This window comes from Hippoglossus hippoglossus, chromosome 5 (assembly GCF_009819705.1).
Source record: "Hippoglossus hippoglossus isolate fHipHip1 chromosome 5, fHipHip1.pri, whole genome shotgun sequence".
Lineage (NCBI taxonomy): Eukaryota > Metazoa > Chordata > Actinopteri > Pleuronectiformes > Pleuronectidae > Hippoglossus > Hippoglossus hippoglossus.
In genome coordinates this window covers 27,209,469-27,230,485 of record NC_047155.1, presented here as the reverse complement: position 1 = coordinate 27,230,485, position 21,017 = coordinate 27,209,469, and the positions used below count along the sequence as shown (strand labels likewise).

At 41.4% G+C, this 21,017-nt stretch overlaps 1 protein-coding gene across 6 annotated transcripts in view; it reads left to right on the top strand.

Annotated features, from left to right (window-relative positions):
- The window catches only part of iqsec1b (IQ motif and Sec7 domain ArfGEF 1b), a 199,272-nt gene that overhangs the window by 114,199 nt on the left and 64,056 nt on the right, over positions 1-21,017 (top strand). Inside the window, exon 1 of one of the 6 annotated variants that reach the window (XM_034585128.1) lies at positions 16,455-17,251. The exons of the other annotated variants lie outside the window; for them this stretch is intronic. Coding sequence (XP_034441019.1) covers positions 17,175-17,251 — 77 coding nt within the window. The 5' untranslated portion in view covers positions 16,455-17,174. Of the gene's footprint in view, positions 1-16,454; positions 17,252-21,017 lie in introns of those variants that run through there. 6 annotated transcript variants of the gene reach the window in all.

Here is a 21,017-nt window from a genome sequence, read left to right as displayed (position 1 = left end):
GACACTGCATTAGTGCTGATGATTTTATCGTTAGAGTTGAACAAAGGTGTAGCCCCCTCCTCTTGTCTACATCAATGGTTCACTGTTTCACTTGCCTCCTTCTTTATACTCAATAAGATCCAAGTAGTTATAATATGACAACACGGGTCCCAACAAAGCGATGAGGTAATTAATGTGTAAGGACTCTTCAGAGAAGTGCTTAACAATTAGACACAGATAACTGTTAATTATGTAGAAACCATGCTGTCTGACACTGAATGTTTGATGAGGTTGATATAGGCCCCTCTCCTTAATCTTAATCTCTGTTAACTGTGTGTGCATATACAGCCGTTCAATGAGGCCACATACATCACTCTTCATGACAGCAACATCAAGTACAGCAGCCGGAGCTGTGCTGCTGTGTTCTGATTGATTGAACTTTGTAGAGAACTTCTTTGTCAGCTCGTTTCCATAGGGAACGCTACAGGACCTTTAGATGTCAACATTGTTCCCCACCTGCTGTTCTCACAAAGGTAAATGTATTCATAGATGTCTGCCCACTTGTCGAAAATAAATTGGTCCCTAAAATATTTAAGGAGCCTTCCTTGTTAAAGTTTGATGCCTTCACATCTTGAAAGATGACTGCGGCGGTGTTGAACAGCCTTTGTGCTTTACTTTAAATCAGGGATGGCGAAGCTTTTATCTATCAAGGGCCATTTAAATTTTTATAACATCCTTCAAGGGCCATACTAAATTATTGTTATTTATTAAAACATATATCACACCAGGGCTCCAGACTTACTTTTTTACATTGGTTGCACTAACTTTTTCCTTTAGGTGCACCCAAAATGTATCACTGCACCGTTTAGTACTGTAATAATACACCTATTAAACCATTTCCTGACAGTTCCCATATACATAGGTCATTTCTTAACTAGGGCTGGGTATCGCCACTGACTTCCCATATCGATTAGTTTCAGATTCACAAGGTTTTTATTGGATTCAATATCAATTCAGTTAAGGATATTTCATTGAACAGTACAAATTTTGCTTGAATATGTGTAACTGTGCAAGGAAATCTTTAACTGGTTGCATTATTAAAAATATAAAGGTAGACCTGTCACGATAACACAGTTTCTTTGAAGATATATTGTCCCTGAAAATATTGTTATGAATAATATTGTCATCATTTTAATAATAATGTAATAGCATAATCATGCAAGTACACCCTTTCAGAGAGCAATGAACTTAATTCTAAAGAATATTCAGTCTGACATTTAAATTAGTATTTAGAAAATGAACATATCCTAAATAAATAAAACACTAATAAAATAAACCACACACAACCAAACAACAAATAAAATGGTGCTCTGCTCTGCTAACAAAAATTGCTTTTGATAAATATTTAACATTTGGCTCAGGATATATCCAGCTCAGTAAACAGGATGGGATGGTTATGATTTACATGAGCTTTTGGGTTGGATTTGTTTTAGGTTAGTATTCCCGCATTGCCTCTAGGATTGTGTGTGTCATTGGTGTTGTTGTTTACTGTTAAATTGTAAAGTGAGCGCAGGTCAGCAGGAAACTCTGACACTGGACAGACCAACCAGGGCTTCTGCTGTGATCCTGAAGCAGCGGTGCTAATAATTTATTATTGGTGGTCCGTAGTGGAATTATTCACACTCGACAAACCACCTCTCTCATCCCTTCTTCACTGTCTGTTTGTCTGTGTGTGAGTGTAAACTCCGCCTTGGTCCCTGACTCAGAGGGGATAGAAGACAGACCATCCAAATGTTAGCCACATTCGTGCGACCAAGGAATTTCTAGGTGCACCTAATTGATTTTTGTTGGCATGTGCTATTGTGTTTTTTTTTTGTATTTATGAATTGCCTCGCAGGCTACACCAAACAATCGTTCCCCATCCCTGCTTTAAACATTCAAGAAAAATGACTAAATCATGAACTTTGCTTTTAATCTTAAACTCTGCTGTTTCTCCGATCCCATCACAACTGTTGTTTTAATGTTCCATGAGCATGGTCAAGGAGCCTTCGCCCTGATGTTTGAGCCTCAGGCTCCATCCACATGGATTGACTACGGATACACCTGGCCTTCATACTACTCCCGAGTTTTAAGAGAAGTCAAAATGAAGAAGTTTGGAAATGCTTCTTACTCCATTTATTTTGAAAGCTCCTGGGCTGCATTTTAGTCTGGAGAGGCAGAAATAGATATCACAACAGCTTGCTGATTGGGTCTTGACTACCAATGTAGAACACAAAGTGGATAATCAATTACAAGCATTGTTGTACAGTTAAATGTGTTTTACAATGATACATCTGCTTACATGTGGAGGAGATGAACTATTATTTGAGCATCAACATCTGTGACAATTATGCAACTAACAACCAAATGCTTCCTGTTTGCTCTGGCACATGCATGCCCAGTGTATGTGAGTGTTCACTATTATGCATTTTCAGGCACGTTAATACGGACGGGGATAAAAACCAATCCAGAGCCAAAACGCTCATGTGGACAGAGATTGTTTTAGTTTGAAGAAGGTCTGTGTGTATCCAGTGTGCAGCAGTGTTGCTGTTGGCCGAAGTGATGTAAGAGCTCTGCAGCACGTGGCTGTTTTGAGCAGGCAGTAGTAATTACAGCTGGATACTCTCAGATGGTACATAAGACCCGAGACACTCCAGCTAATTAAGCGCAACCTCATATAAGTGTTGTCATCGTGCGTGAAGAAGCCATAAATAGATCAGGCTTTTCATTCGCTCTCCTGCCACCACTGTTTGTGTTGAATTGATCTAATTGTAAAGTCTGTTTCATGGCAGCACTGCAGAGCACAGCCGAGAGTGTCGGAGATCAAAGAGGCCTCGCTTTGCCGTAAATCTGCATGGAGGCACATTCAGGCAAACACACGCCGTACCTGTACACACATCTGCAGTGATCCAGTCTCTGTTGCATAATGGGTAATGTGATGGGCTCTGCTGTTCATGGCAGTTTGCTGTCATACACCGACCAGGCTGTCTGATCCAATGACAGTTGACATCAAGAAGTAGCATAACTCAAACACCAGTCCCTGATGCTACATATCCTATATATTCCATGATATATGCCTATTTATACTACATAGATATATGTGCATATGTATACATAGCGCTGTGCCAATACCTTTATGAACCAATTAGTTAATTAGCTAAATTGAATCAATAATTCTTGAAATTTATTTAAATTTAAGACATTAGTCAGAAAGGACACATTTTCACTCGTCAAATATAAGATTTCACCTCCTTTCTCCACATTACATCATTAAACATCTTTGAGTTTGTGGATTGGTGATGGCAGATACATTTGACTCTGAAATGTCAACGGTTGGTGTGTTCAGAATCTGATCCAAGTCGTGGTGCCATAAAAGGTGGATCCAACCCTCACACCAACATGATGTGCTTCAGCGAGCAGCAGAGTGTGTTCATGCCTGTGTGTTCATGCAGAAGTACGACACTCAGTGCAGTTAGATTAATACTACAAATCAGTCTGTGTGTATTACATCACAACAACTGACACAACCATCACACTCAATGAACAACAACACCACTGATGAGACTGCAGACTGAGACTCAGTTGGATACAAACACATATGTAACTGCATGTACTCCACTGACTGATCATCAACATTACTATTATGGCAAACCTAAACAATGTACAAGTAAACCGATTTTAATTGCTTATTTTGAATGTTTCAAATCATATATATTAGGCTGTAGTGTGTGTGAGAAGATATTTATATTAAGTTATATTAAGTTTCATTTGCTAATCCAGTACTGGTTTCTTACTGGGCATCCGTGGAAATAATGAAGCCGTTATACTGGGGGTCAACAGGGGCTCCATAGGGAATTGTTCACACTACACACATTCCAAAGTTGTCGGATAGCCGCGCGGTTCACACTCCACTGTTTGCTGTGGTGTTGAGTCTTGTAGTCGTTGTGAGTTCACACTTCATGAATGGCTGGCGACAGGGGGTCACACACTCCTTTCACCAGGAGAAATCCCCTGACCCAACCAGACACCACCTTTAATCACAAAAACACATGCGAGAGGAGATACGGGGAATCGGGCTGATCCTCCTGCTCCTCTGTGTCATTTGGTGAGCAGGATGACACATCAGGCTGGAGGAGATGAAACGCTTCAGTGGACATGACAGTTGTAGAGAATAGAGAGGGACAGATATTTTTGTCCGAACCATACTCCAGCCTAAAGGGAAACTAACCGAGCCTGACCCGAAAGGTTTCCTGTCTGAACCCAACCCGAGCCAGATGCAGTTAATGTAAGGTGCAGTTTGTGCTACTCTGCCACTCACACACTTGCAAAACTCATCTGCAACTGACTAACTGGGCTGAGTAATAATCGTGCATTGTGAACAAGCAGATTTCGGGTTGATATTTGGCAGAAAGTTTTGACTCTGCAGCTCATTCCGATCTGTCTGATCATTATTTCTGGCCGTGATGCTGCTTTCAGGTGCTGGCGGAGGAATGGAGATGTTTGAAGCGTCCAAGTTGGCTGATCTCTGAGGCTGCAGCTGTGCTGTGATCTCAAAAAGTCCACTGATGTTAACATGGTTGCTGTGTGGGTCTGGGAGCTGTTTTGCATCCTAGTTCAATCTAACCTCAGGCCTGGGTCATAAATATTTTTTCCTTCAGTGGTGATACAGCGGGTGGATGTAAACATTGCATATCCTGATTTCTAAAACAATAGATAGACATTGGAGAATAGCAAAAATAACAGAGGAGACGTGAGATGATATGCAGCCAGTGTTTACAGAGCATGATATATGGCTCTGCCTGCTGAGCAAGCAGGACGTCCTGGAGATTAAAACTGATTTAGTTCCTTATCAATCTTGAAAATCTTGCAGAAATAAATTGAATTTGTCAGCATAAAAAACATGAATCACATATTTTGGCACAGGATCTTGGGTTCTATCGTATCCTCACATCCCCGAGTGTGAGGAGGGAGACAGAAAAAGTGGTGTCTTGCTCCCTCTCAATAGCTGTAGGGCAGTTTTCTGTTGGCCCGATGTAAAAACTTGCTCTGCATACAAGAAATAGAAAATCTGTGTGGAGAGTGGGAGCTGATGGAGTTGACCTGCCCAGACTCAGATAAGGAACATTCTGTTTCTCCTGAATACGTTTTCCTTACAGGAACATTTTACCCTGAAAACCTAATCACGTGCTGCATTTAACAAACACAAAAGCAGCATCTCTAAACCTCGCAGTGAGACCTTCACAGTTCTTTTGGTTGGAGTATTTGAGCAGAAAGTACAGTTCTCATTCAGGGTTGTATAGATCATTGAGAATAATCGAGTCTTTGTCGTTGGAAGAACATACCACTGAGTTTTTTATGTAAGCTAGCAGAATAAATGTCGTGTAAATTGTGCTGTGGTGAGCTGTAGCTGATCATATGAAAACTATAAATAAACCGGGTATGATTTGTGTGTGAGATCCAGGTATCACTCACATTGTGGGGACCTAAATCTGTTGACACAGTCACATTATTGGGACTCCAAAACATAAAGTACTAAAATATAGGTTAAAGGTAAAGTGTGCGTGTGTGTCTGTGTGTTGTCCCATTTCCACTGGTAAAAACAAAAACCCACTAACACCCACGGCCATTAGTCATGATATGCACAGAAGTTCTGGGCATCTAATGGCCACTAACATTTGTATACTGTTGTTTTTTACATCTTGGGAAGAATGTGCAACAGTGGAGTTTCATATAAGACTGAAAGGCAAACTCCTCCAATGGTAATAGTAAAGGAGTCATTAGCGGGTTTACCCACTTTTGTATACCTGTTAATTTAGATGTTACAGAGAAATATGTCTGTTAACTGAATAAATAATAATGTTTTCATATTGAGTGAAACATACATGCACTGCATGGCTGAAGAAATAATATACTTGCACTGCATCAACTTAAACACAAACTGCCAGTTAACGTGATTTCTTCTCAACTCTCACTCTCAACTGACCTATTTACCTCATAGTTTTTGTTGTGTGTTTATCAAAATGTGGTTGATGTTTAAAGTGTGTCAGTGTGAGTTTGCTGTGATTAAGTTTGTTCCCTGTGCTCTGAGAGGGTTTTCACTTTATTTTACTGTTACTGCAGGAAATGGCTGCGCTTAGTCGGGCCATCGCAGCAAAAAACATCATCCTCATTATCATGCACCCTCATTGTTCTTCACTATCTTCTGACCTCACTGTGTGTGTGTGTGTGTGTGTGTGTGTGTGTGTGTGTGTGTGTGTGTGTGATGCACCCAGACACATGACTGATAAAACAGCAGTGTGATAGAGATAGATAGCAACCCTGCTGTTCTGTTAACTAGCTTGTGTCTTCTGATTTACACCATTTCAAAGGAATCTGTGTTAGGAAAATATGCCTCTTCACAGCAGGGGTCCTACTGTGATAAACCAGGCCTAATTAATGATTTGCTAACCTCCTTCAGTCCTGCATTCTCAGTCACAATGTGATATTCTCTATTTGTTTTGAAGCCTGCCAGCTAAAAGGCTGCGCTGGGTACAGTCAACACATGAGAGGTTGAACAGTGTGGCTCCACTGACATTTTGCCTCACCTTTCATCCCGTCAGTGGGATCGCCTGATGCACTTGGCACTGATAAGTACTTCAAAGACAGGATGACTCCGGTTCGACCTGCCTGAGGCAACCAAAACAGACAGATATATGCCGGGAGGCTACTGTACCTCTGCTGCTATACAACCTGTCATCCTCAACCTAAACTGCATTTTATAATCTGATGTGCAGTCTGTCAATTTTACCAGCTATATATATATGTATATAAAATGTATACCTAAGTAGATTTACTCAAACATTGCTCTGAAATGCACATATAACTGCTGCAATACACAATTACTGAACTGCATTTCACCTGCAAATATTGTTTTCACTATAATCTTACACCTATAGTTACTCATTACATGTTTAATTGTGCTTGTACATGCAAAACTATTGTAAACTTATGGAAGACACATGAAAGCTACAACAGTAAACAATAGAATGGCCCTCAAGAGCACTTACCTCCCTGTAAATTCAGTCAAGCCCTGGGGAAATTGTGAAAAATGCCGTATCTCACAATGTTAAAGAAGACAAGAAAAGGTGCTGTTGTAAAGGGTTAGGGTTAGTGTTACTACTTATGTGGACTCGCTAAAACAGAGGAAAAACATCTTGGATCAACATTAGTTGTCTGCATAGCATAGTAACACAGCGAGGTTGACAGGGCGTCTCTTTGCAAAGCGGTCAGCTGTCTTTCAGCCGAAGCCCTGGGGAAACGTCTAGCCCGGAGACTCAGATGCTGTTTCCACAAATACGTCCTAAAGTGGTTTTATCGTCTTCTGAAAACAGAAAAATCTTCACAGCAGCCGTAGTTATTGTTATATTTATTTCAGTCAAATTCCAGTTCAACTTGAATGCCTCAGTAATAATTAATTCAATAAAATATCAAATCCAATGCCCCGCTGTCAGGAGCCACTTGAGTGTAGAACGACTACTTTTCACTGATGCATTTCACCGACAATATTTACATTTTTCCATCACTAAAGTAAGTGATGTGAGAACTCAGTGTGTGTTGAATGAAACAATCTGCATTTATGGATGCAGTATGTTTTTTTAAAGAGTCAAGACAAAGAGGTCCAAGATTCCAGCCGTGCAAGATGCTCCGAAAATGTTAATATCCTAATCATTGAAATGATTTGAGCTCTACTCCATTTGCCAATTGAGAATAACACAAATTTTGTTTGATGTTTTTTTCATTACGTTTTTGCCACAAATCCTTCAGATGAGGCGGTTTCAAACATTAAATAATGTATCTGTGTTAAATGCATCATCAGTTTGAGGGGAAAAAATGACAAACACAGTCAGTGACTGGTATTTAGCATCGAGCTCACACCTCATGTGAAGCATATTGACAAGTGTGACCACACCTCTGCCTCTGTGTTTATACCAGACTGTATGTTTACCCACCACTGTTGGTCTTTAGGGCAGTGACCCACTAGAGGGAGCACAGCTCTAAGGCTTTTCTAATGTGCTCCTCAGAGCACATTAATCCTCACATGACTGGAGGCTGACGTGGTCCGTGGAGATAAGCAGCGTCTCAGAGAAAGCTGCGAACACTGAGGACGACCTCAGACAGTCACACCAAGAGAGTAACACTGCTTGACTGTGGTCCTGGTGCTGGTTAAAAGATGCAGGGTCTCAGGGGATGCAGTTATCTCTCCTAAATAACAAAAGCAGTATTTTATTTATTGTTTACTTCATGGTTTGTATTTTCTTCTCTAATGTGTGGTGTAAAGTAACACTTCAGATAGCAGGGTGCCCTGTTACTTTCCTTCTTTTCATAAACAGAAACCTGAACCGGTTCTAAATAGTAGAGTCAAACCTTTGCCAAGGCCCAACAGCCCCCTTACGAAACCACATTTAAATTCACTAGGGCCAGATTATTGTTTGAATCTGCACTAAATTTCAGACACTAAATACAAACAAATATCATTCCCGTAAATATCTACATTTTTTTCATAAGACCCATGAATTATTCTTTGAAAAATGTTGAAAAATTCCTGCACCCAAAACCTCAACCGGGTCTAAACCAAAATTGAAGGAGTTCTTTCCTGACCCACACCACATCCTTCCACCAAGTTTTTTACAAAGTGTAGTTTTCATGTAATCCTGCTAATTTACAGACAGACAAAACGGAAATATAACCTCCTTGGTGTAAGTTATATCATAATAGCCTGATGTGTTAAAGAAGTGAAAACATCCCAACTATTGCATTATTTATATATTCATGTCACCATGTACTTAGTTCATTTTTTAGGAACAATCAATAGAGACTTTCACTATGTCACCTATGCAAGCATTACATTAACTGAGAGCAAAATTCAGTTGACAAAGGTTTTCAATAAGGTATTTTTTCTTTCAATATACTTTCAGTTCAGGTTGAATCAAATGACTGCAACAAATGCAGAGAAACTGTAATAACTGATATGAAATGTATATTTTCATTAATCATAAAACTTGCTTTGTGGTAACAGATTATAATTTATTTATATTTTTACCCTGCACTGAATTGTCAGACAAAAGAATATAATCACAGGCACCAGTGTGCAATGAATTGATGAATCAGTTGACGTATGAATCTTTTATGTCAGACATTGAGGACGAGCGTAGACACTTTCTAGTTCCAGTGTTTCTCATGTGAACATGTGTTTCTTTTCTCAGTTATTATTAACTCAGTAACTGTAGAGTTTGAGACGATTGGTTGAGATGTGCGGTTCTCACTCCAGCTTTCGGACATTTAATGGATAATCTACATACTTGATCATGAAATTGTTACTAATTATAGATCAGTTATATATTTTGAAATGTATACATATTTTCTGGTTTTCTTAGTCATGGTCTTTCAACCCTCTCTGCTCAGTCATATACAACTAAACTGCTTCCAAATTACACTTGTTATGGAATGAACAACTATTGACTAAGGCCGGGAGGTGGGACGGGTGGATGGTGGGTTGAGTTCTGTTAGAGTCTAAATTAACCATACAAAAAATGTATAATGCTGGAGTCACTACAAGTGTACTGCAACATAAAAAATACATTGTGAACATTTTACCTATACATTTAGTATCAACATATTTGCAAATTTTAAAATACATAAATTAACAACATGTCTTCACTATGTTTATAGTGAATTGATAGTTATATATAAATATAATGAATAGGACACATATATGGATATTAGTTAAATGAATATCTAGGTTTTGAACAGTTGGTCGAACAATTCAAGACACTTGAGAAGTTACTGTGGACGTTGGGACCTTGGCATTGTTTGCTTGATGTTGTCATTGAATTAATCATAAGATTCATCTGTTAAGAATGAGCAGCTGTGGCTCAGGAGAGAGAGAGAGCGGGTCGTCCACTAACCAGAAGGTCGGCAGTTTGATCACTGAATCCCCCATTCCACGTGCCAAAGTGCCCTTGGGCAAGATGCTGACCCCCAAATAATGATGACGGAGAAAGTGCTGCACATAGATATGTATGAATGTGTGTGTGAATGGCAAAACTACTTGAAAGAGTCTTGAGTGGTCATCAAGACTAGACCAGTGCGATATAAATACAGACCATTTACAGACCGTTAAATCCGTAATGAAAGTTATCATAAGCTGCTGAAGTTTGTCTCCTACGGTGCAGGAAATGTGTGGTTACGTCTACGTTTATTTTGTGGCAGGTTCCTTATCGTGCCTGTCATGACAATTCCTCCTCAGCCCAGTGTCAGTCAGGTCAAATTGAGCTGTTAGGAGTTTCACCTCGAGGTTTGTAGTCAGCTTTTGTCTTCAGTAGAGCTCAGTCCAGCGGGCAGAGCCTGAGCTGGAAGCGAAGCTGAGGCAGATAGCCATCAATCTATGTCTAATGGATGGCACGTGAAGACATGAAGTACACGACCTCCTCCTCCTCTTCCCCCTCATCACTCCTGCTCAGACCTCAGCTGGCGCCTCGTGGCCCCACAATAGCTGCAATTACATGGATGGCGGTCCCCCAGGTGGCAGCGGGCTCGTGGGAGCTGTTAGGGCCAGGCAGCGATGCCGCGGGCTCTTTATTGGTTTCCTGAGCTTGGACTGTAGAGGTGATGATAAGACCAACGCTGGCTGTTCATCATCCGCTGCCCTCTCTGCAGGGAGAGGGCCTGATTCTTATTGGAGAATTAACACAGTGTCCAGGCCCAGCAGGTGAGCAGCGGACACACCCCCGTATCTGACAGCGAGCAGTATACGATGCAGCAGAGCACGGCCTTTAATGAACTTTGACGAAAGAAGGTCAGGGTTGGAGTGTTGCCCTTAAATAATGGCACCAATATGTCATCCTCCTGTGAGGCTTATAGCCCCAGATGCAGAGGAGACAAGGCAGCTGACTCTTATCTTGATCATATCATGCAAATTTCTGACTCCCCCTGAAATCAGCAGCAAACCGTGTTTATCAGATGCCAGCCTGAGACCCAAGTCTGTAGAGGAAATGTAGGGCACATGGTAAACTGTAAAATTTCCGTGAGGATAAACAAGATAATGGGATCTGTTCTGCCAATTGAAACAGCAGAACAGTGCGGCCGCTGGCAGGGCTTTGTTGCCTCAGTCGGTTTTCTCGAGGAAACACAAACCACTGTACTATGTTTTTCCAATAACCAGGTCCTGCTACAGTGGGAAGGAAACATGTTCTATCGATCTGATTATCATGTTAGAGCATGATGTGTGAGAAGAACAGCTATATTCTTCTTTGTATGTCCCTGGATCAGATTTGGAATCGCTAAGCGTTAGAAGCAGCTAAACTTTTATGACTAAAGTAAATGTTTCTAACTTTCAGACTTTTTCCTGAAGTGAGCTTCTCAGTTATTGGCGTCTTCAAACATTTTTTGTTAGGGAATTCCCCCAAACTGCTCATCAGAAGCAACCTAACAACCATTTCATTGGCCCAGCAGGGGTTTGAATAAAACGTTCAACCCCTTTTTTGTTTCTCTCTGGGCTTCATGTGGTTGTGGTCAGATTCTGAACTAGACTGTTGGGTTTCGGTGGAGTTATGGCATTTTTTTTTATCAAAGCAAGTAGAAGAACAACCCATACCATCATTTGATTGATAACATCCTGTATACACTGCGATGCCACAGCAGTATAGGGCTGCCAACTTATGACTTCACTGATCATTTGCCAAGTTCTGTTACCTTTATTGTCCCTTAAAGTCCAATCAGTTAATAAAACAAGTAAATTCATTAGAAACAATCTGAAGCTCTTAAGGTGTTTTAATGAAACTAACGTGGAAAAACATTTATATGAAAGATGTTGGTTCCGTTTATTAATCCTTTTTCAACAGCAGTAAATGAGATGTATAAAAACCAGCCTCTTGAGGAGTGACAGTGACAGTGAGTATCAGGACTAACCATGGTTTGCTAGGTGTGTGCAAAAAGAAGCTGAAGTTGCCGTAAAAGGTTGCGTGTATATAAAAATAAAACTGCCAAATATAATTCAAACCACTAAAGAGACTCACTCTAGTAGTTATACTAGATAATACTATAGGAGAATACAAATAACACAAAAGGTACAGGAAGGGAGTTGTTGGAGCTTGGAGTTTGAGGTATGAATGTGTGTATTGTACTTCTGTATGTACGGTGTCTATTGATTTTTATTGTTGGGTATTTTTCTATTTCTGTTGTTCTTTGTCCGGTAAAAGCTTGATAGCCAAAACTAATAAACAAATCAGTCAAGTCAATTTTATTCATAGAGCCTAAATTCACAAATGTGCCTCTTTAGGTGTCAGTGACTTTATCACATATGCAGCTGTCTATCAATTCAGAAAGTAGAGATAATTGTATGGAACAAAATGAAAAGTTTGAAAAAGAGGTGGAGGTACAGGTGAGGATGAGGCTGTTGCATAATAGGACTTTCATTCAGAAGACTGGAGTCACATATTTGATATGCAATTTATGTTTAGTTTTTTGTTTAGCCATTTTTCCTAAATACCTTATCTAAAAGCCATAGATAAATCCCAGTTGGGTGTGTTTGCACCTTCTCCCTGTGTCTGGGTCGGCTTCCTCCGGCAGTCCAGTGACGATTTGGGTTTAGGTTCATTTGAGACCCCTAAACCGACTGTAGGTGTAAATGTGAGTGTGAATGGTAGTTTGTCTCTGTATGTTGGTCCTGTGATGTGCTGGAAATCTGTCCAGGGTGTACCTCGCCACTCAATGTCTGCTGGGATTGGCTTCAGTTCCCCCCAGTGAGTTGTCTTGTGCTAATATTATCAAAAGAGAACACTTTAAAACAATGGAAAGGGCTGTTAAAAGTGTAGACATAGCCTACAGTTTATTCTAACAGTTTGAGGTGAAAAGGTTTAACTTCCAGGTGCTGCCAAGCATTAGTCATCAGTACTGTTAAAACGTGTTTTGCACCTCACCTTAAAGTTTTTCCTACAGTTCTTGCTCTCTGTATATTTTCTTAAATCTCTACAACAGAGATGATGGATCGTGATAAACAAACTTTTAGACCAAGACTTTGAGATTTGAATTGAATACTGGATTTTACCCTCAACGAAACAGAGCTGTGAAACCCTGCACAGCTCACTTTACTACTAAAGTGTCCCTATAGTGTACGTAAAGAGTCCTTGGGTTCATTTAATAGCAAATTTATAAAACTGGTTGTTAGACCCCTACTTGCTGAAGGTGCTAGTGGTACCATTGGGTGTGTGGATTCCCAGTTCCCAGTGGCATTAGCCAGTTAAAATCGAACAATTAAAGCTCATTTGAAACAGATTCTGCAGCGGAAATGCTTCCTCCGGGTCATCAAGTTGAAGCCCAGAGCTGAGTTTAGGAATAACTGCACCTGATTCACCCAACAAAATAACTCTTCAGATCCTTGACGAGTTTAAGAGTGACACACTTGATGTATCAGTGCAAGATTTGAATTAGAAATCTGGGGTTTTATCATCATCTTCCTTCATTGAATCCTTGAGGGCTCATACACTAAGAATGAAGCTGTAGTATTTAATGATTGATTCTGGCGCGGGGATTTCCTTTGTCTACCCCGGGGTAAAAAGGTGATCAAGCATGGATGACATCTCACTCTGCCGGCACACAGACCTCGGGCTGGAAAAAGCCACATGATAGATGGTCGACCATTTGGTTGCACCGTCTGCTCAGTAATGTTGTGCTGGGCCACCCTGAGTGGGATACCCCCCTCCAGACTGTCAGCAAGACAAAGGAAAGGGTTTACACTGGTCCTTAATAAGGCGAGAGGAGCATGTGTGGCCCAGTATATAAACCTGTCCCCTAGTGGCCCTGAATGAAAGAGAAGAAAATGGCTTTTATTGTGGTGACCTTAACTGCTGCTTAAATTTGAGTTGTCACCGTGGACCACACATTTAATTATTTATACAACAACAAACTGTATTAATAAACTGCACACGTTTTAAAAGAACAATCCACTGATTTTACACATCAAGCTCAGCTTATTTTAGTGAGTATTTAGTCTATGAAAAAGTTTGGGCTTCCAGGTAGCGAAGCTCTAACTCTATTGGATTGAATTATGGGAGATTTTTTGGGTGGATTTAAACTATGAACCAGATGTATGTGTTGTCACCAGTACAGCAGCGGCAGAGTGGCAATGAAAAGCAAATGTGGGCCTTATTCAGTCTCTCATCAGGAGTCTGAAACTGCTTATGACACAGGCTTTAGGAATAAATTTGAGATAAATGAAAGTGCTCGGTGAAGAATCTCAACCCAGAAGGACTCATCAAACTCCTGTAATTAGAAGAAATGCATCATTCAGCACAAATCAGAAACATAATTCTGTATAAGTGGCAATGTGTAGCAGTCCCTGGTTGGTCCTTTGTCAGCCAGCTGCTCTGAATAAGATCAAGACATGAGGGTTTCATGCACTGAGCAGAGCTGTGGTCTGTAAATTAATTGTTTTCCAAAGTTGCAATTCATTGCTGGAGGTTCGATAAAAGCACAGGGCAGAAAAGACGTCTAGCTATCTACAACAGAACAATGTCCAAGCCAATTCATAAGGAGCGAGTGGGTGTGTTGATGACGTTTCTAACACGCGACAGATGCAAAAATGACAGAGGCAAAAAGAGAACAAATATTTCAGGATGAAAATTAGTCGTCGCATAGAATACACCAAGAAGATGTCAAATTTAAAATGTAGTAAGTAAGTGTTCTATGCAGACACTGAAAAAAATGAAAAGCATTATTTCAGACCCTGGGACCACGGACAGCTCCACAGCCCGAGGGAGAAGGCGGATAGCCACAGTGACACCAAGTCGGGGGCAGACACCCAGGGAGCCAATCACAGGGAAAAGAGAGAGAGAGAAAAGAGCGAACGGGACGGCTGATGGATGCGCTGCTCTGAAGAAATATTTAACTCATTAAGAAAAGTATCAATCATTATGTGATGATCAATGTTGATAATGCTGCGTCATTTCAAACAAATCTACATTTAAACTGTAGTCAGCTGAGTCTGAGAGAGAGAGAGAGAGAGAGAGAGAGAGAGAGAGAGAGAGAGAGAGAGAGAGAGAGAGAGTTTATATGTGAACGGCAAACTACATTTACCAGACTTCATTTGTGAAAATATCCATATGGATTTAGCAGTAAGGTTCTGTTGCAGTGAAAGCAGCTTGTCTACTTCCGCACACAACCCACCTTCATCTTTCCTTTAGAATAAGAGGCAGGATATTGCTGCCTGTGCTGCTTTGAGTTGATGTTTTTTTATCTTTTGACTTTATTGAAATTAAGTATTTATTCACTGGAAAGCCCCTTTTATATTTCCCTCAAGCTATACAGTATATATTTATTTTTGGTGTTATAGTATTCTGCTGACTTTAATTATGGCAACATTATCTTGCTTTTGATTAATGAATCTATTGCTTCAGCCATATAACACATGGAAAGAGATGGGACTGAGTGTTTTGGTCCGCAGCATCATCCCACAGAGCTCTGTTCAGTATTGTAAGCTTTCCACCGCGGTTTTCATGACTCACAGCCTTTTACAAAATGCTGTCTGTTCTCACTTCAAAGCCGTGTGCCAGGCTGAATAATTGCTGTATCGCTCCTCGTAGCTCCCCGCCCGGCCTGGTCCGTGGTGCAGCGGGCTGACGGGGAAAGAACTGAAAGCCGTGGCAGCGCTGGTATCGCGTCCGGCTTCCTTTTAACTATCTCTGCCAGGATGTTAATGACAGCTGAATCATCACGGCAGAGAGCGATGACACCCATCCAGGAGTGATATCTGTACTAAACAGAGTGTGACCGTGGCACTCTGATGTGACAGGGATTGTGTGCTGGTTAAGCACTGGTAAAGATTGAACCACACATTTTCAGCTGAGCGAGAAGTTCTTTGTGATTTTAACCACTTTGCTATTGCAGTTTTTCCTCCACATTTTTTACAGAAATGAAAGAGAGGTTGAACCGTAAACTATGTTGTTTTTTTCACGTAAAACCTGTGAAAATTCAACACAATATGAAAGAACTCTGATTTGTTGCACATGTTTGTACTTGAGGAACATATGTTATTATAAAGTATTAATGATTTTGACTCCAAAGTCATCATTAATTCATTCCTGCATCTGTAGTCGTCTGTTTCACTTCATGCAGCATGATATTTTTACAGTTTGAATCCTGCTTTTTTACTCCTTGTAATATTAACAGGATTTTGTATAGATTGTTTTTTGCACCAAATCCTCATCCTGACCCTCAGCGCTCTTCTCAAACCAATCAGCGAGACTCACATCAAAGGTCCATCAGTGTCTTCTGTTGCTGTTTAGGGTTGTCCTGGCAACCAGCCCAGGCTTTGTGTGTGTGTGTGTGTGTGTGTGTGTGTGTGTGTGTGTGTGTGTGTGTGTGTGTGTGTGTGTGTGTGCGTGTGTGCGTGTGTGTGTGTGAGATGCTGTCCCTCATGGGTGCCGGCTTCGCCCCTTTGCACACCATGTGCTGCTGCTGATTAGCTCGTCTCTGAGAAGCCTGGGCTGGCAGAGGCTGTGCAGCATCTGATAAAGCCTAATTGATACGGCCGCAGAGGGAGGCCTTTGTGTGCTTTGTTGGCCTGGCGAGGAGCAGCAGCAGGGACATACCTTGTCAGTGTGGATGCTCAGACAATGGGGGCAGCTGTAACTCAACTGTGAGGAACTGCAATGATGGAGACAGGAACCTGCTCTGCTATTGACTGACTGGGGGAAAAAGTGAGCGCAGAGCGTGGAGAGAAGGAGTAGGGCAAGGAGGAGGGTCTTTGAGACAGGGGGTTGTGTTGGGACAAAGGTTTTGTCCAACAAATCCAGGAGAAGCCACAGTGGCCAACATCTCTATCAAGGCACAACTACTACTAAACCTGGACACACAAGGAGTGCAGGACAGCACAGGACTACTCAGCATAAACAAAGGCAGCAGAGTGATGCACGTCCAGCCCCCTCCACGTGGCCTGGATGCACAGAGTCAGATGTTGAGATGGGACTGTACCATGTGGGGTGTCAGTGTTGTTGCACTTGAGCAGTGCAGGATTCTCTTGTCCTTCCAAGTGTAGGCTATTCTTTGCAAAGAAACCATTTTTCTATGGACCCCACACAGCATGACATTTCAACCCTGAGCCTTTGTAACGGACTGACAGAATGTTGAAGTTCAAAGCTTTTTGTTTGGATTACTGGCAGTTCCTCTGTCTGCAGCCTCTACATGGTGTCTATAAAGGGTAAGTTGCTTCACATGTATTATGTATCTTCATTCTGAAGCTTTATTTATTTTTTCCAAGCCTAAAAAAAGAAAAATCGCAAAGCTATGTCCCTTTCAAAATTGGAATAAAACCTAAACATCATGTCAGAGACAGTGCTTTGTGGTAATCCTCGGGGGATTCAACCAGCACACGCTATGGGTGCCCAGGATAATCACACTTCTGTCCTGTTGCCTTGTAAACTGTCACGTTTGAGCCAGACTGCAGTGATGGACAGCCCCTGTCCTGTTTTGTACGCCTATGTAGAGGGGGACTGACATGGGGACACGGGGCCCACGTGTCAGTGAGGTCAACTTGTCTGAATGGAAGTGCTATTGTTGTGGTTTGCCCCTGACAAGCTCAAGCACAGTATTCACTCTATTGTGTGTGTGGTCCCACTCACAGTTATTGGCTCGGCAGCATGAGGCGACACATGCCCCCTTCTCCACTGTTCCCATGTGTGTCCTTCCATCACCCACAGTGTGGGTTCAAGTCTTGACATCAGATTCTGTTACTGTTTGCACGGATGCTAATGCTATGTGTTCATTTGTTAGGAAATGTGACTTCACAGGTTTTACACATCAGAGTCTTTTCAGATGACAGGGGAAGTGCTCACCAAATTAAAAGACACAATTTGATTGCATTTTGGAAACGTAGTAAATATCAGGATATCTTGGTGTCTGCTGCTCTTGTTATAAAGTCTTGTGAGTCCCCAATTTAATGGAAGTGCAATACCTAATTGATTGTGTATCCTGTTAAGATAGTACTGGGTTAGATTTTGCAAAATCTATATGGTGGAAAAAGTTGATAGCTGGCTGTGGCTGGTGTCTTCACATGATTCTTTTAAACTGACGTGTGATTATGGACACTTTGCTGCAGTTTATGTGACTGTTGTGACTCCAGGTGGTTGTGTCGTTATTTTACTGTGAATAGCAAAGACATTACAAGATGTACAGACTGAAATAATCTGCACTTTTGCTCTCTTTTGCTCTGAGATATTTAATCTTCTTATAAAAGGTGGCGCCATGGGAGTTGAGGAGTGTGTAGATTTGTCTTTGTTTGGTCTGTCCCCACCATGTTTCTAACACTAGCTGCCTTGGAAAGGAGTTGGAGGATGATGGAGAAATGAATACATTAGAGTACAAAAATGTGAAACAAATGTTTGTTTTCCAGCCGACATCCAAACACACACTCCTGGCTCATGATATTGGCCCATAGCTACTGTGAGCTACAAACTAACAGTCAAGTGCAGTCTCATATGATGGGAGAGGAAAACCAGTCGCCCCAAATCACATTTGATTGGATTTAATATCATACATATACATATTTAACATGTATAAAAAACTCAATAGGATTTTTTAGGTATAGACTAACAGCACCAAGGTCTACGTAATGGTCATTTTATTTTTGGTTTATTTTTTGCTTCGCTACAAGCAAAATACTAAATTGATGAGATGAATGAAATGGTACACCATATAAAACTTGAATGTGACCATTTTAGCTGAAGGCTCTTGCTCGAGAGCTATGAACCACTATGGCTGCAAAATGGTCCAATAGATCAACTCTAAGAGTTTCCTGATGAAACATTCAAAGGAGTTGTACAGTGTAGGACTATTCAAACAAAATAGGGGACCCGCTCAGCTTGACTGATAATTTTAGACGTCGTTCCTTGCTTGTGTCGCATCTCATTTTCTCTGTGTAATGAGAGAGGCACCCGTGGGGTCAGGTTGAAGTGAGCAAACTCTTGGAGTGGTTAAGAGAATCCTAATCAAGAAGGGGGAGTATGTGATGTGGAGAGGAGCATCTACGAGCATGAATTGTCGCACACCTCCAGGCCATATTTATTCATGAGTTCACCCATCCCCCCACCATCTCCTGCACACAGCCTTGTCTCTGGGGGGTGGACACAAAAACGTCCCCCCACGACACAGCTTAATGCACGTGTGTTTCCATTTAAATACCAGTCAGTGATTGGATGGTGGAGACCCATTTCATTAAGCTTGAGGATGAGGATGAGTCCTTGTATTGTCTTTGAGTGTGGTGAAGCTGTGAGTGTTTTCGATTGCAGTGGGGCTCTGACGTGTTTTGGGAGCCAGACGGTCGCTGCAGCTCTGTGCTTGGGTCATGATGAGGATGCACACAAAGGACAGACCTGCTCGTAATAGTGATTGGTCTCTTAGAGAAACTCAGCAGCAGTCAAAAGTCTTTATGCACTTTTTTATACAGAGGATCAGTTCACCAAAATTACAAAAACGCACACACTTACCTATATGGTTTGTTATATGAAGGATGTAAAATAATATTCATTATTATATTCGTATATGAAGACATACAGTAATATGATGTTAAAAAAATGAATACTCACTGAAGAGCATCTACATTTTTAGAGTACTAATAGAGGATCAGAAAGTATTTTCGTGGTGGTGCAAAAACTAGTGCAAGGAGGAGCTCTCTGACAGTTTGGTCTGGTTGCTTTGCACATGTCTGACAAATGGGAGGTTTGAAACAGTGCAAAGCGATTTGCTGATACTTAGGTGGAAAATATGTCTTAGACTCAGCCGAGAATAGACGTCTCTGAACCACATCTGCTTGTGCCACAGCCAGTGAAGCATTTAAAGGCATTTAAAACACATGCTTTGATAAATCTGAGCAAATACAACCAAACCTGCAGTATCTTCATGTCTAGAGTAAAGAGAGCTTTTCAAGGTGGGTGAAGTGAGCATTTTACAGCCTATTTTTCCTTCTAGTAATATATTGTTGTTTTTCTCTTGTCTCAAGTAGATCAATGCGCCCGATGGTAATCTGTCAAACCCCTCAGTTAGTCATCTAATGAATTTTAATGTGTGTTAATAGCTTGGGCTGAATGTAACTATGGTTCTCATGTTGATGAGGGAGCCTCTGATTGTGCCGCCTACAAAGGGTAGGCAGCAAGATGAAAAACTGCAATACAGCTGTACCCTCTTCGTTGCTAGGGGTCACCGGCCCACATCAAACTGTCCAAACACAGTAGTCCATCAGTGTGGAAGAGACCCCCTTCACCCCCACCTCCCCACTCTGCCTCATCCACTTACCCCAGGCGGACATGACTCCATGTGCCAACTCTTGATGGAATAATTGCACATAAAAGTGTCTCCTTTATGTATATCAGTTCCCCTGCACAATGATAGAGGCTCTGCCCCCCTTTTCCTCAAGGATTCATCTGATTATAATGTTTCTATCTGAAGCTAGTAGTAGAGCGGTGGCCTTTAATATGCCACACTCATTGTGGACTTGGGGGGGATCAGTCTCCGCTGAGGACCAAATTCTGGACATCAAAAGCCTTTCTGCAGGCATGAAGTAGGTGTCTGGTCTGTCTCAGATTGATCCCAGTGGAGCTCGACCTGACTCTTTACAATTGCAGATGAATTCCTGATAGATCTCTTGAGGGTTTGCAGATTCACACCGGCTCACCCAAATAATGGGATTGGCCTCAATTTGTTTTGTTCATGCTCAGAGAAGGCCAGTGTGTAACAAACCAAAGAGCAGAGTATAGTACTATAGCATCCCTGTGTAGTGAATTATTTAATGTGAAATACTATGTTAAGGAGAATGTGTAGTCTTTAATAGAGTGCTAATTACATTCACTTTTTGGGCCAAACATGGCACAGGCCTGTGAATGTCTTGGTCCGTAGAGTCTGCTCCGACACTGAGGTCTTTCATATTCAGCCAGCAGCTCGTTCACACCATTTGCTGCCGGGTTCCCAGCCTG